This window comes from Desmodus rotundus, chromosome 5 (genome assembly GCF_022682495.2).
Source record: "Desmodus rotundus isolate HL8 chromosome 5, HLdesRot8A.1, whole genome shotgun sequence".
Taxonomy (NCBI): Eukaryota; Metazoa; Chordata; class Mammalia; order Chiroptera; family Phyllostomidae; genus Desmodus; species Desmodus rotundus.
The window spans coordinates 125,217,888-125,228,920 of NC_071391.1; the positions used below are offsets into that span (position 1 = coordinate 125,217,888).

An 11,033-nucleotide genomic window follows, 5' to 3' on the forward strand; every position below is an offset into this window, starting at 1 on the left:
ACAAAGCTCATGCCTAACACACACACATCATCCTACCGTTCTGTTTCTCTGGAGAACCCTGGCTCATACAAAGCCTCTCTCCTTAGTTTATAGATGGCCCTCTGCTCTCTTCTCTTCATGTGGCCTTCCTTCTGTGCCTGTCTGCATCCGAATTTCCTCTTTTATAAGGACATCAGTCGGACTGGGTTAGAACTCACCCTAATGACCTTATTTTAACTTCATCGCCTCTGTAAAGACTCCATCTCCAAGGAAGGTCACATTCTAAGGTACTGGGGGTTAAGACTTCAATATGTGAATTGTGGGGGGGACATAGTTCAGCTCACAACAGGGTTTGTGGAGCTTATTGTAACTCATCTGCATACAGCGTGCATTAAGAGGACCCCAAGGGGGTAGATTTCAAATGACGGGGTTCTGGATTTCAAGTGGTGGAATTCTAGTTTTCAAAGCACTCCTTAGGGGTGGCAAGGGCCCCTCCTGCAGTTCTTAATAATAGCACTTCGAAGGTGTCACAACCTCTGCCAAAGGGGCCCTAGCAACCGGTGGAATGCGGGTTATTGTGAGGACAGGGGATTGTGATGGTGGAATCTGGTGAGGCCAAATGTCAGCACTTCAAGAGATATCCTTTGGCCCCAGTTGGCAGTATTGTGGTTTTCAGGATGACATCAGAGGACAGGGAGATGATGGAAGCACGGGGGGCAGGAGAAAGCTGCCCAACCATCCCCAAGATGGTGCCTGACAACCCCATGTCTGAAGGGAAGCCGAGGGCTGCTTTGGTAAGGGGCGGGTGCCTCATCTCACTGCCCCAGCCCATCCCCTTGTGGAAGGGAGAGTGCTGTGGGGACATGGGACAGGGCCTGAGTGCTGTGAGGTTCCAATGGCTGCGAAGAAGAGGGGTGCTGTGCACCCCATCCCCACACTGGTACCCGGCCGCAACCAGTGGCCAGGGCCCTTCGTAAGATCATGAGGCCACTTGAAGCTGACTTTGGCCTTTCCCACCTACCTCCCTGTGTGGGGCCCCTTCCGCCCTCTGTGGATGGCACCCAGCTCCTCCGCAGCCCTTCGCTGGCCCCTATAGCTTTAGGCTCTCTCAGCACAGACCCTAGGTGACTCCTCCCACTGTAGCTCCCGACAGCAACAGCGACAGTGGGGTGCCTAACTCCTTTCAAAGTCGGATGAAGTAGGGCTGGGGAAGTTACCTCCATGGTGATTTGAAAATCACTGGGAAGAGAGCCTGCTGCCTCACCTCCCCAGCACCCCGTCTTTCACCTTGGGGGTTTCATTTCTTTGTGGCAGCTGGCTCTCTCCTTCTTCTTAACTCAGTTCCTCAGTTTCTAATAAGAACTCAGCCTAGATCTTCACAGCTCCCAGCAAACACTCGTTCATACACTGCAGTCCACTGTGGCCTGGGGCTCTGGCAGTGCCCTGGGGTGGGAGTGGGGAGCAGCCCCGCACTGACTCCTGGCCACCCCTCAACTTCCCCCTCCCCACCTCAGGAGGCAGAGTCCCCTAAGCCAGACTCTTCCCACGACCACCTGGAGGAGATGATGGAAATTTGTGACGACAGAGGCTGCTCAGGGCCACCTAAGTTGCCATCCCCCAAGTCTGGCCCCCCCACCAAGGGCCAGGCAGGCGATGGACCTGAACTTGCAGAGCAGCCCCTGGCCCCGGGGACCCAAGGAATTGAGTGCAGTGCTGAGATGGAACTGGAGAAAGTGCGCATGGAGTTTGAGCTCACGCGGCTCCAGTACCTGCACCAGGAGAGTGAGCGCCAGCGGCAGCATGAGGAGGTGATGGAGCAACTGCGGCAGCAGGCGGCACCCCGTCTGGTAGGTGACAGGGAAGGGGGGAGCTCCTCAGGTCCCACCGAGGGCCAGGGGCTGACTGCAGGGGTCAAAGGGGCCTCCGTCTCTGAAGCCCGCCCTACTTGCTTCACTGCTGCACCCCACCCTGGTCCAGAGCTGGCCCTCATTGCCCCCTTAGAGCATCTGTGCTAAGCTGAGACTTGACCCTGCCTGGGAAGGGCTCCGCATTGCCCGCCCACCAGCCCATGGCTTTCCTTCTCAGGGAAAAGTCTTCAACATTTCCTCTACGACTGGACTTCCACCATTCTCCATTCCCCTCGGCATCTTTTCTAAGAGATGCTGTGCTTGGGCTTGACCCGGAGCCCCTGCCGCAGGCTGGCCAGTGGGCTCTGATAAAACCATCGCCTCCCCTGATCGGGGCTGCATTTGCTCTGTTGGATAGCTCTGCCTTGTTGTCAACTAAAACTTAGACATCTTTTTAGCAAGAAATGGACCATTCTCCCCTAATCTGTACTAAGTGGGGAGGAGAGCGCCTACCTGCGATCAAATGGGATGTGAATTGCTTAGCATTGTAACTGGGCCATCGTGGGCCTAAGTAATGAAAGAGTTTATTATTTAAAGCAACATCCTGTGGGCTTTACAGTCAGACAGCCGTGGGTTAAAATCCTGGCTCTGCCACATAGAAACTGCACGACACTGAGCAAGTTGCTAATCGTCCTGGAGCCTGGGTTTGCTCATCCCATAGGGTCACCGCGAGGACTGAGAGAACGCATGCAAGGCACTTTGCAATGAGCCTGGCATGTTAGGTAAGCGCTCGATAAATGTTAGCTATTATCATTTTTATGTACTCATGTGACTCATTTCTTGACCCAAATGCAACAACTCGTGTTCATCATTTTTCAATTTTATTGAAATATAATGTATGAGCTATGCTTCCCAGCTCTGAGTCATCCTCAGTTCTGAGAAATTGGCCTTCTGTCTTCATCCAAGTCATTGCTGTAACTGCTGAGGAGGATGTGACCTAAAGGAAATACTGCTGAAAGATCTCCCTACAGGTTAGCAGCATCCGTTAGTCCCCGCCCTCCTGTCACGTTTCAGCCAGCTCGCATTTCTCTGCTTTGTCCAAAAAACTACCCTGGGACACGCGGTCAGATGACTTCCCAGAATTAAGATATTGTACTACCTATAGCATTTTCCCAATGGACTGGTCAGTATTTTTGTAAGAAAATGGGGTTGGGTTTGCATGATTTGCTCTCAACAAACACATGCCGGCTGCTTAGCAATTTTTTCTTTTCTTGCTCACAAAATACCTCCTTAATGACGCACTAGATGATTTTGCTGAGCCAAGTCAAGCTAATTGAACAGGGATTTCCAGAATCTATCTTTTTTTTCCCCCTCCCTCTTTTTAAAAATCTAGAAAAGATTTGCCTGTGTCTAAGATTCTGGCACATTTCTTGATATTTTTGACACATCACGAATAAGTTCCATTTCCAAACGCGCGGTCTTATCCTCGGGCCCCCCGGGATAAAGCCTGTTACAAGTGGAAGCCTGACAGACGCAAGGCAGGTGTCACCGTGCTGTGCCTCTGGCCGGGGTCTCTTCCTCAGCAGACTCGTTTTCACTGTTGAGTTTGAAAATGCCCCGCCTTGACGGGTGAGGTGGAAACCCTTGCGGCAGGGTGCTGTCTGCTCTCTGTCTCCTACTCAAAGGACAGGCCATTGAAAGTGTTTCTCAAAGTCTAAAAGGTTCCACAAATGCAAGTTCCGTTATTAAAATCATACATAGCACCCATCAGCATTTCAGACTGAAAACACACGCAGGCGACAGAAGGTGGCCGGAAGGCAAGTCCACGGGCCCAGAGCCATCCGGAGTCTGCAGACAAACGTTAGGTCTGCCTGGGCCCCTCCTCCCCGTCCCCCGCACCAGCACACCAGGACTCTCCCTCTGGTCCCCAACTCCCTTGCCATTCGTTCTAGTGGTGGCGCCGCTGGAGTCACTCTCTTCCACCTCACTTCGACTGCGTTGCTCTCCTGCTTTACAGAGTGGCTCCCACCCGGCCGTGTCCAAAATAGTTTACAAAACTATTTTGTAATAGTTTTACAAAAGTGTTTGACTGAAGGCTGGGGAGTGACTTGCCGTTTAAACTGCTCTCAACTCTCTTTTTCTGGGGGGATGCATGGGTAGACAAATTTCATTGTATTGAAAAATACCTCTGTGAGTGTGCTTCCAGCTAGTTTAGGGACTCACAGTCCCTGCTATCAGCCTGCTTACAAAAAAATGTGGCATGATTTTAAAAGATATTTTAAAGAAGAAACCATGGGTGGTATCTTACCAGCGTTTGCCTTCCTTATAAGTTGATGCTTTCTACAGTCAGAATGGGCTCTGTCAAGCCTCAGTGATATAGCTTCTAGAAAAGAACAACACACAGGCAGAATCAGCCAGGCAACCCAAGATTCGCCCCCCCCCCCCCCCCCGCCATGGCCAAGAGGGCTTAGGGAGGTCCCACCACCATCCAATCAGATTCCTACCACCTGTCCTCAGGAGAGACCAAACCTGGGCTGAAGGACCACAGACTGACCCCATGTGACATGGGCCAGGACCAAGAGTGCACCCAAGGGACACTGTCTCATGGGGATACTGTCCAGAAAACAAGGTGTTAAGTGTCAGGGCAAACCACCAGAGAACACGCCAAGGCCTGGCCTCCAGCTCTAGGACCTCAGGGACAGAGAGGACTGCCTGCCTGTGTGACTCGGAGGCAGGGGAAACAGAGAGGGGAGGCCTGAGTCAGGAGGGAAAGGAGCAGACTCAGGAAGTAAATGCCCGTGAGTGCCCTCTCTGTGCCAGCGACCTCGCTAGGAATGTCTGATTTCCTGCCTCTCCCTCCTCAAAGTCTTGTGAGGGGAGCACCATCACCCCTCCCTTAGGTGAGGAAGATGACCGGCCGGGGGTTCACATTCAGGAAGACAAGAGCAGATTGCAGCCTTGGCTGGTATGGCTCAGTGGACTGAGTGCCAGCCTGCAAACCAAAGGGTCACTGGTTCAATTCCCCATCAGGGCACATGCCAGGTCTCTGGTGAGGGGCACATGAGAGGCAGCCACACATTGATATTTCTCTTTCTCTCTTTCTCCCTCCCTCCCCTCTCTCTAAAAATAAATAAATAAAAATCTTTATTTTTTTTAAAAAAGAGCAGATTGCAGCCCAGCTCTGCCTGGCGCCCATGCCCTGGTTTTGCCAGCTCCACTCTCTTCTTCCCCCCACAGTTCTCAGGAGGCCTGCAGGACCTCCTGCACCCCCAGAACCAGTTTGCCCTGTTCCTGTACTGCTTCATCTTTATACACATAATCTATGTCACCAAGGAGATGATCTTCTTTCTTTTCTCCAAGCACTACCTGTTCTGCATCGCAGCCATTTTGCTCTGTTTGATTAAAACTTTATGGTCATATGTCTCGGTGTCTTTGTTCTCTCCATCACTGGGGACCTCCATGCAGGCGTGTTATTGGGCCTGACCCACGCTGGCCCGAGCTGCCCAGTCTCCTCGCTCCCTGGCACCTCCTGCCCTAATGTCGTGCCTCCCTGAAATCAGAACTTGATGTTAGAAACGGCTCAGCTCACTGTCAGCCTTTTACACCCTAGTGTGAGTGACACCACCGGCAAGGGACCAGGTGGCACTGGGCCTGAGCAGGACTGTACCCAGTCAGTGACGCAGCCTCGGAGCCGCCCTGGGGCCACACCCAGCTCAAAAAGGAAAATGCTGAAGCTCGGGGAGCCCAAGCCAAGCCTGCCAGAATCTGATCAGCCAAGGCCTGGGTGAGGCCAGGCAGCAAAATCTCCTCATCCTCCTGGGGGCGCTGGGAAGGAGGAACTGAATGCTTGATTGGGCCCAGAGCAAGTCAGCAAGGCTGCTCTAGTGGCAAAGTGGGAGGAGAAATAAAAGAGGCCACACAGCCCAACCCTCAAAGCACACACACTCACAGAGAGAGAGGAAGAGAACACAGTAAATAAACAGTTGTCCACAACAGACTTGTACACAACTCCCCCCACCCCACCCCCAAATAAATGGACAACCATAAGCTAAAGAACAGACTTTAAACACCAGAGGGCTCACGGGAGACATAAAATGGAGCTGAGGACCTGACCGGTGTGGCTCAGTGGGTTGGGCGTAGTCCCACAAACCGAGCAGTCGCAGGTTGAACTCCCGGTGGGGGTACATGCCCGGATTGCCACCTGGTCCCGGGCTGGGGGCGTGCTAGAGGCAACTGACTGATGTTTCACACATCAATATTTTGCTCCCTCTCTCTCCCTCCCTTCCCCTCTCTCTAAAAATAAATTTAAAAAATCTTTTTTAAAAAAATGAAGTTGCCAGGTGCCTATGGAACAAGGAAAAGTATTTCAACTCCCCCATCGCCAGCCCCCACTCCACCCCTTCTCCATCACACACACCCTTAGCCCACTGGTGGCTGCACTGACCCCAGCGGCCCCACGCAGGAGCGATGGCTGGCCCTGGCTAAGGTACAGGAGCCTAGAGGGATAAGGCCAAAAACCGGATGAGGCTGGACAGCTGTGCCATCAGTCAAGCCTTTAGGAAGCCCCCCTCTTCCCAGGTGCAGGGCTCTGCCTCAAGAGGGACAAAAGAGTAAGTTTCTGTCTGGGGCTCTCTGAGTGATGCTTGGGGGAAAAGACACATGAGAAAAGGACGGCCTCCCCGGGATTCAATGTCGGTACATATTACCTGCCATATGAGTCTAGGGTGAGTCCTCACCTTCCACTCAACGCGGTGCAGCCACCCCCATCTGTAAAAAATACCAAACGCTATTTATAGCTCCATGCAACGGGTTTCTTGGAAGTAATAAAGCCATCATTTCTCCTCAAATGCTCAGTGATAGGGTTTTTGCTATGGCTCACTGCTCACAACCATCTTATCTGATCTGGGTTTCTGGGGTGGGGGTGAGGCAAAAGAAGAAGACCAGGATATCATTTAAAAAAAAACAGATGTTTACCTTGTTATAATAGATGGCATGGGGAGTTTTTTTTTAAAAAAAAATACCAAGTGCTATAAGGTCACTTAGTCCATCACCTGTTGCCAGGTAAAACTGGGCTTCAGTCCATTCGTTTTCCTTACAGATCTTCAGAGAAAGCCTTAGTTAGCGCTCTTGAGCAGTCAGCGCCTCATCTCAACCCCTTAGCAACCGGCACGAAATCTCCCCTCTGTGCCTCCTACTGTGATCCGCTGCTGTGATTAAAGAGCCAGCAGCCTAGGCTCTTTCCTCTGGGAAAATAGGAACAGCTCAAACACGGCACAGATCTCCCAGTTCACGTGCAAAGCAGAAAAGCAGGAGGGAGAGAGACAAAGGTGCAGAGCCAAGCGAAGGATAGGAAAAAGGCGCAGCTGAGGAGTTACCAAGCAGGCAACGAGTCAACACAAACACTTCTTGAGCCCCTCCAGTGTGGCCCACGCGTCGCCAAATGCTTTGTGGAGGCTATCTTCACAGAACCCTGGGAGGTAGGGAGGCTCAGAGGGGTTGAGTGACGTACCCAAGACCATCCTAGATCTCAAGTCTGACTCCCAAGCACATGATCTCTCTACGTGACGATGCTCCCAAGATCCTGACTTAGAGGATGTCACAGCCTTGCTGGGGACATGAGGCCATGACATGTGAAAACGTAAAGATGCCATTAGTCAGTGGTGAAGGAGATCCAAGGAGAGGTCCCTGGAGCCCTGGGTGACGGGATGTCTTCTCGAAAGAGAGGCCCACAAGGGCAGGTGAGGTCGGGACAGGTGGAAAAAAGACGGGAGAACTCACATGAACTGAGATGGGAATGTGTGAGCTGTGTTCAGGAGAAAGGGCAGGCTCATGGTTGCTCCAGTGAACGGTGTAAACTAAGTGTAACAGGCCTGGGAAGTTAATTTGGAGCCCAATTTTATAGTCCTAAATGTTGGTCTGAGGAATTATGAACTCAGTCCCTTGGGAAACAGAGAATCCCTGAAAATTGTAGAGGGAGGTAGTGGCCCCTCCAAAGATGGGGGGAAGCCCCCTTTCCCTCTCTCTCGGGGGACCATGTTCTTGCCTTGAGTTTTCTTCCCATTTCTGATTCAGGAACATTCTTCCTAAGGCCCTGTGTGTGAGGACTGCATTCACTGTAAAAGAAGCCCAGCCACAGTGGCTTAAAAAAATAAAGGTTTGTGAATCTCACATACTAAGAAGTTCCAGGTAAGGTGGTCTATAACTGATGAAACTGCTGTAGGAAGTCATAGAAGACTCAGGCTTCTTTTTGCTCCACTATCCTTAGCACACAGCTTTTATCTTCCTTACCCCATGGCTTTCAGCCTCATGATCTCAATATGGCTGCTGTAGCTCCAGGCATCAGGTCCACAACTCCAACTCAGAAGGGGTGGGAGGGGGGTGAGGGGTGCAGGGAGGAACCGCCTTTTAACAGCTTTTCAGAAAGACTCACCTAGAGACTTCTGCTTACATCTCATTGCCCAGACTGGTCATGTGGCTGCTCCTAGCTGCAGGGCATCTGAGGTGGTAAGTTTTTTGTTTGTTTTTTTGTTTGTTTGTTTGTTTTGCCTGGACACTGTTGCAGAATTGAACAAAATTGGGATTCTGACAGCATGGAGGAGGGAGGGATGGGTATTGAACAAACAACTGTGTCTATCATACCCTGCTTTTTCAGGCCTGGCCCCCACCCCCTTCCCCAGCCCTGAGCCAGGGCCTAGGTGGAGGCTGAGGCACTAGGTGGAGCACAGCGGCAGCCAATCGGGGCCTGACCCACTTCTGTCTTAAGGCTTCATTCGCATACCACAGCAGGAAGGTCATGGTTTTCTCTGGACACGTGACTGGGACAGCTCAGCCTTCATCCTCCTGACCTCTGCCTGAGGCCCCATGACCTTACACAACCAGGACAGCAGCCTCGCCTGGGGACTTAGAAGGGCACGCCCCTCTGTGCGGGATACCTTCAGCAAAGATGCCCCTAGATCCTTCCCCTGCCTGTGTCCCAGATCCTGCAGGACAAAGCCAGTGCCCCTGACACCTCGACATCTTGCCTGGCAGCCCACTCACATGGCCACACAGTACACCCAAGCAAGAGGGAACGGGCCATGGATGTTTCTAATTCCACCTTAGCAGATGACTGACTATAGCAAGTCAGTTCAGCTTTCTGTGCTTCTTTTGGGTGACCTATAAGTTATCTAGACGCTAACTCAGTTTTTAAAAAATGTAGAAAGAACCAAAGCCTAGAGTTGGATGTAACTGATCTGTGATGGTGTCCAGGGGGGTTGGGGGACTTGAAAGTGCCCCACTGGTTGTAATGGGCAGCCACATTACAAGTCCTAAATCCTTGCTACTCAACGTGCCGTCTGAGGACCAGCTGCATCGGCATTGCCTGGGGTATCTTAGAAAGTTTGGGAGGCTCTCTGCTTCAAGTGATGTGACTCAGTTCCACCAATGCCTTCTTGTGAAGCCATTGCCCTTGGCCCGGAGGGTGTGCGGGAGGGAGGTTGCAAGATGTCAAGGGAGGAGAGGGTAACTGAGTACCCTCTCCTCCCTTGGGTGCCAGGGAGGCCCTGGAAGTGCCATGGGAGCCTCCAAGACCATGGGCCCCAGCCCAGGGTGGCAGTGCATCTGGCCTCCCTATGCGCCGTTTCCAAGTCCTTGCTCTGGGCTTCCAAGGAACCAAACGATTTTCCCCAGCGCTCCAGGGTTCCTCAGGCACTTCCGAACCTCCCCAGGCCTGTCCCTGCCTCCGTCCCTGTTTTGATCCGCCTCTGACGAGTGTAGCTTTGGGGAAATCTTGCTAATATGCGTTCATTCATTATTTAAAGGCTGCCACAGCTTCTTCAGGAAGGTTAAGCATGATTAAAAGATGGGATTTTTCCACAGGGCACAGCAGAAAAGCTGGGGCTCCCGCATTTTTAAGCTGTTTTGGCCAAGCCTTGTTGCATAATTTAAAGTCTGTGACTTATGTAGACTTAATTAGCTGAAGGAGCAGCAGCTGCAGGTTCATTAGTCAGGATTTATTAAGCGCCCTCAGAGGGCTTGGTCGGCTTTTAAGAGGAAAGTGGAGAATCAGCTTCGGACTTGCAAATTTCCTACACTTAAGTAGGAGGGGGTTACAGATGTGTCAGGAGGTAGGCATTTGTTCCTCAAGGGGAACAAAGGGGTGGCATCAAAGGGGCCTGGGGTCATGGGACAAATCCCCACAAACGACCTTCTCCTCAGCCAAGAGTGGGTGATGTCTCCGCCTGGCAGGGCTGTAGTGAGGGGTGAATACGATAAGGCGGTACCTGCTCACTGTAAATGTGAAAGTAGACAGTCACAGGTGTCAGATAGTAAGGGATGAGCAAGGGAGGCGTAGGGACTGCCCACCTGTCTAAGAACTGGGAGAGGCGGAGAGGACCGGCTCCAGGATCCGTGGGGCCCAGTGAGAAAGGACAATGCAGGTGTTTAAGAATATTAAGAATTTCAAGGCACTGACAGCAGAGCCCGAAACCAAGTGTGACCCCCCCCCCCAAATTCAGGGCTCCTCTCAGCTTGGGCATCCCCCCAGCACAGGGCCTTCTGATCACAGAGGTCCCCCTGAATCGGGGACCCGGTGCCACTGCCCTGGTGGTCTGCCCATGAGGCCAGCCCTGGGGGTGCATAAAGGAGAGCCCCTGAAGTAAGGTGATGTCTCCCAGATCCCACCCTGAGAAACTATGTCTTTGGATACCCCATTATAGGGAGGGGAGCAAGTGCTGTTCATTCTGAAAGGGGTGGGGGCCACTGGAGTAGGCCCAGGGGTGGAGGAGGCTGAGGCCTCCCTCCCAGGGAAAGTGGGCCCCTGCTTCACCTACCGGCTCTGGAAGCAGCATCCAAGGGAGCAGGAGGCACCTCTCTGTGTGCAGGTCACCGGGTCACTTCCCAGGCCTGCAGCTGCTAATCACAGGGCCGGTGGAGCCTCAAGCTCTCCAGTGCCTCCAGATTCTCCTCCCTTCTGGCCTTGGCCCCTAGCCCCATTTGGCAGGTCATTTTGCTCTGTGCCACAAAATCCAAAAATAAAAGAATAAAACTCAACTTTTACCCCTATGAGCCTCATTTGTATCAAATGACACAGTCACTTTGCCTCAAACTTTTCATCAAAAGGGCCTTTGTAAGGTCCTGGGACAGAAGGCAAGCCTTGGAAGCCAGCCACCAGGACGCTGGGCAGAAAGTGCTGAGCAAGACAACTTTTGACTGAGGATAGGGTGGGTA

At 52.3% G+C, this 11,033-nt stretch overlaps 1 protein-coding gene across 1 annotated transcript; it reads left to right on the plus strand.

Annotated features, from left to right (window-relative positions):
* Positions 1–656: 656 nt before the first annotated feature.
* On the plus strand, positions 657–5,614 carry TMEM247 (transmembrane protein 247). Its single transcript, XM_024552992.2, has 4 exons — positions 657–773; positions 1,494–1,826; positions 5,064–5,239; positions 5,437–5,614. The coding sequence occupies exons 1-4, from the start codon at positions 657–659 to the stop codon at positions 5,612–5,614; spliced, it is 804 nt and encodes a 267-aa protein (XP_024408760.2).
* The last annotated feature ends 5,419 nt before the right edge of the window (positions 5,615–11,033 follow it).

What these genes read in the sequence shown, in the direction of transcription:
- TMEM247 (XM_024552992.2), top strand. Translation starts at nt 657, where the DNA reads ATGACATCAGAGGACAGGGAGATGATGGAAGCACGGGGGGCAGGAGAA. An exon ending in GGAAGCCGAGGGCTGCTTTG is followed by an intron (nt 774 to 1,493) that starts GTAAGGGGCGGG and finishes TCCCCACCTCAG; the next exon opens with GAGGCAGAGTCCCCTAAGCC. An exon ending in TGTTTGATTAAAACTTTATG is followed by an intron (nt 5,240 to 5,436) that starts GTCATATGTCTC and finishes TTTACACCCTAG; the next exon opens with TGTGAGTGACACCACCGGCA.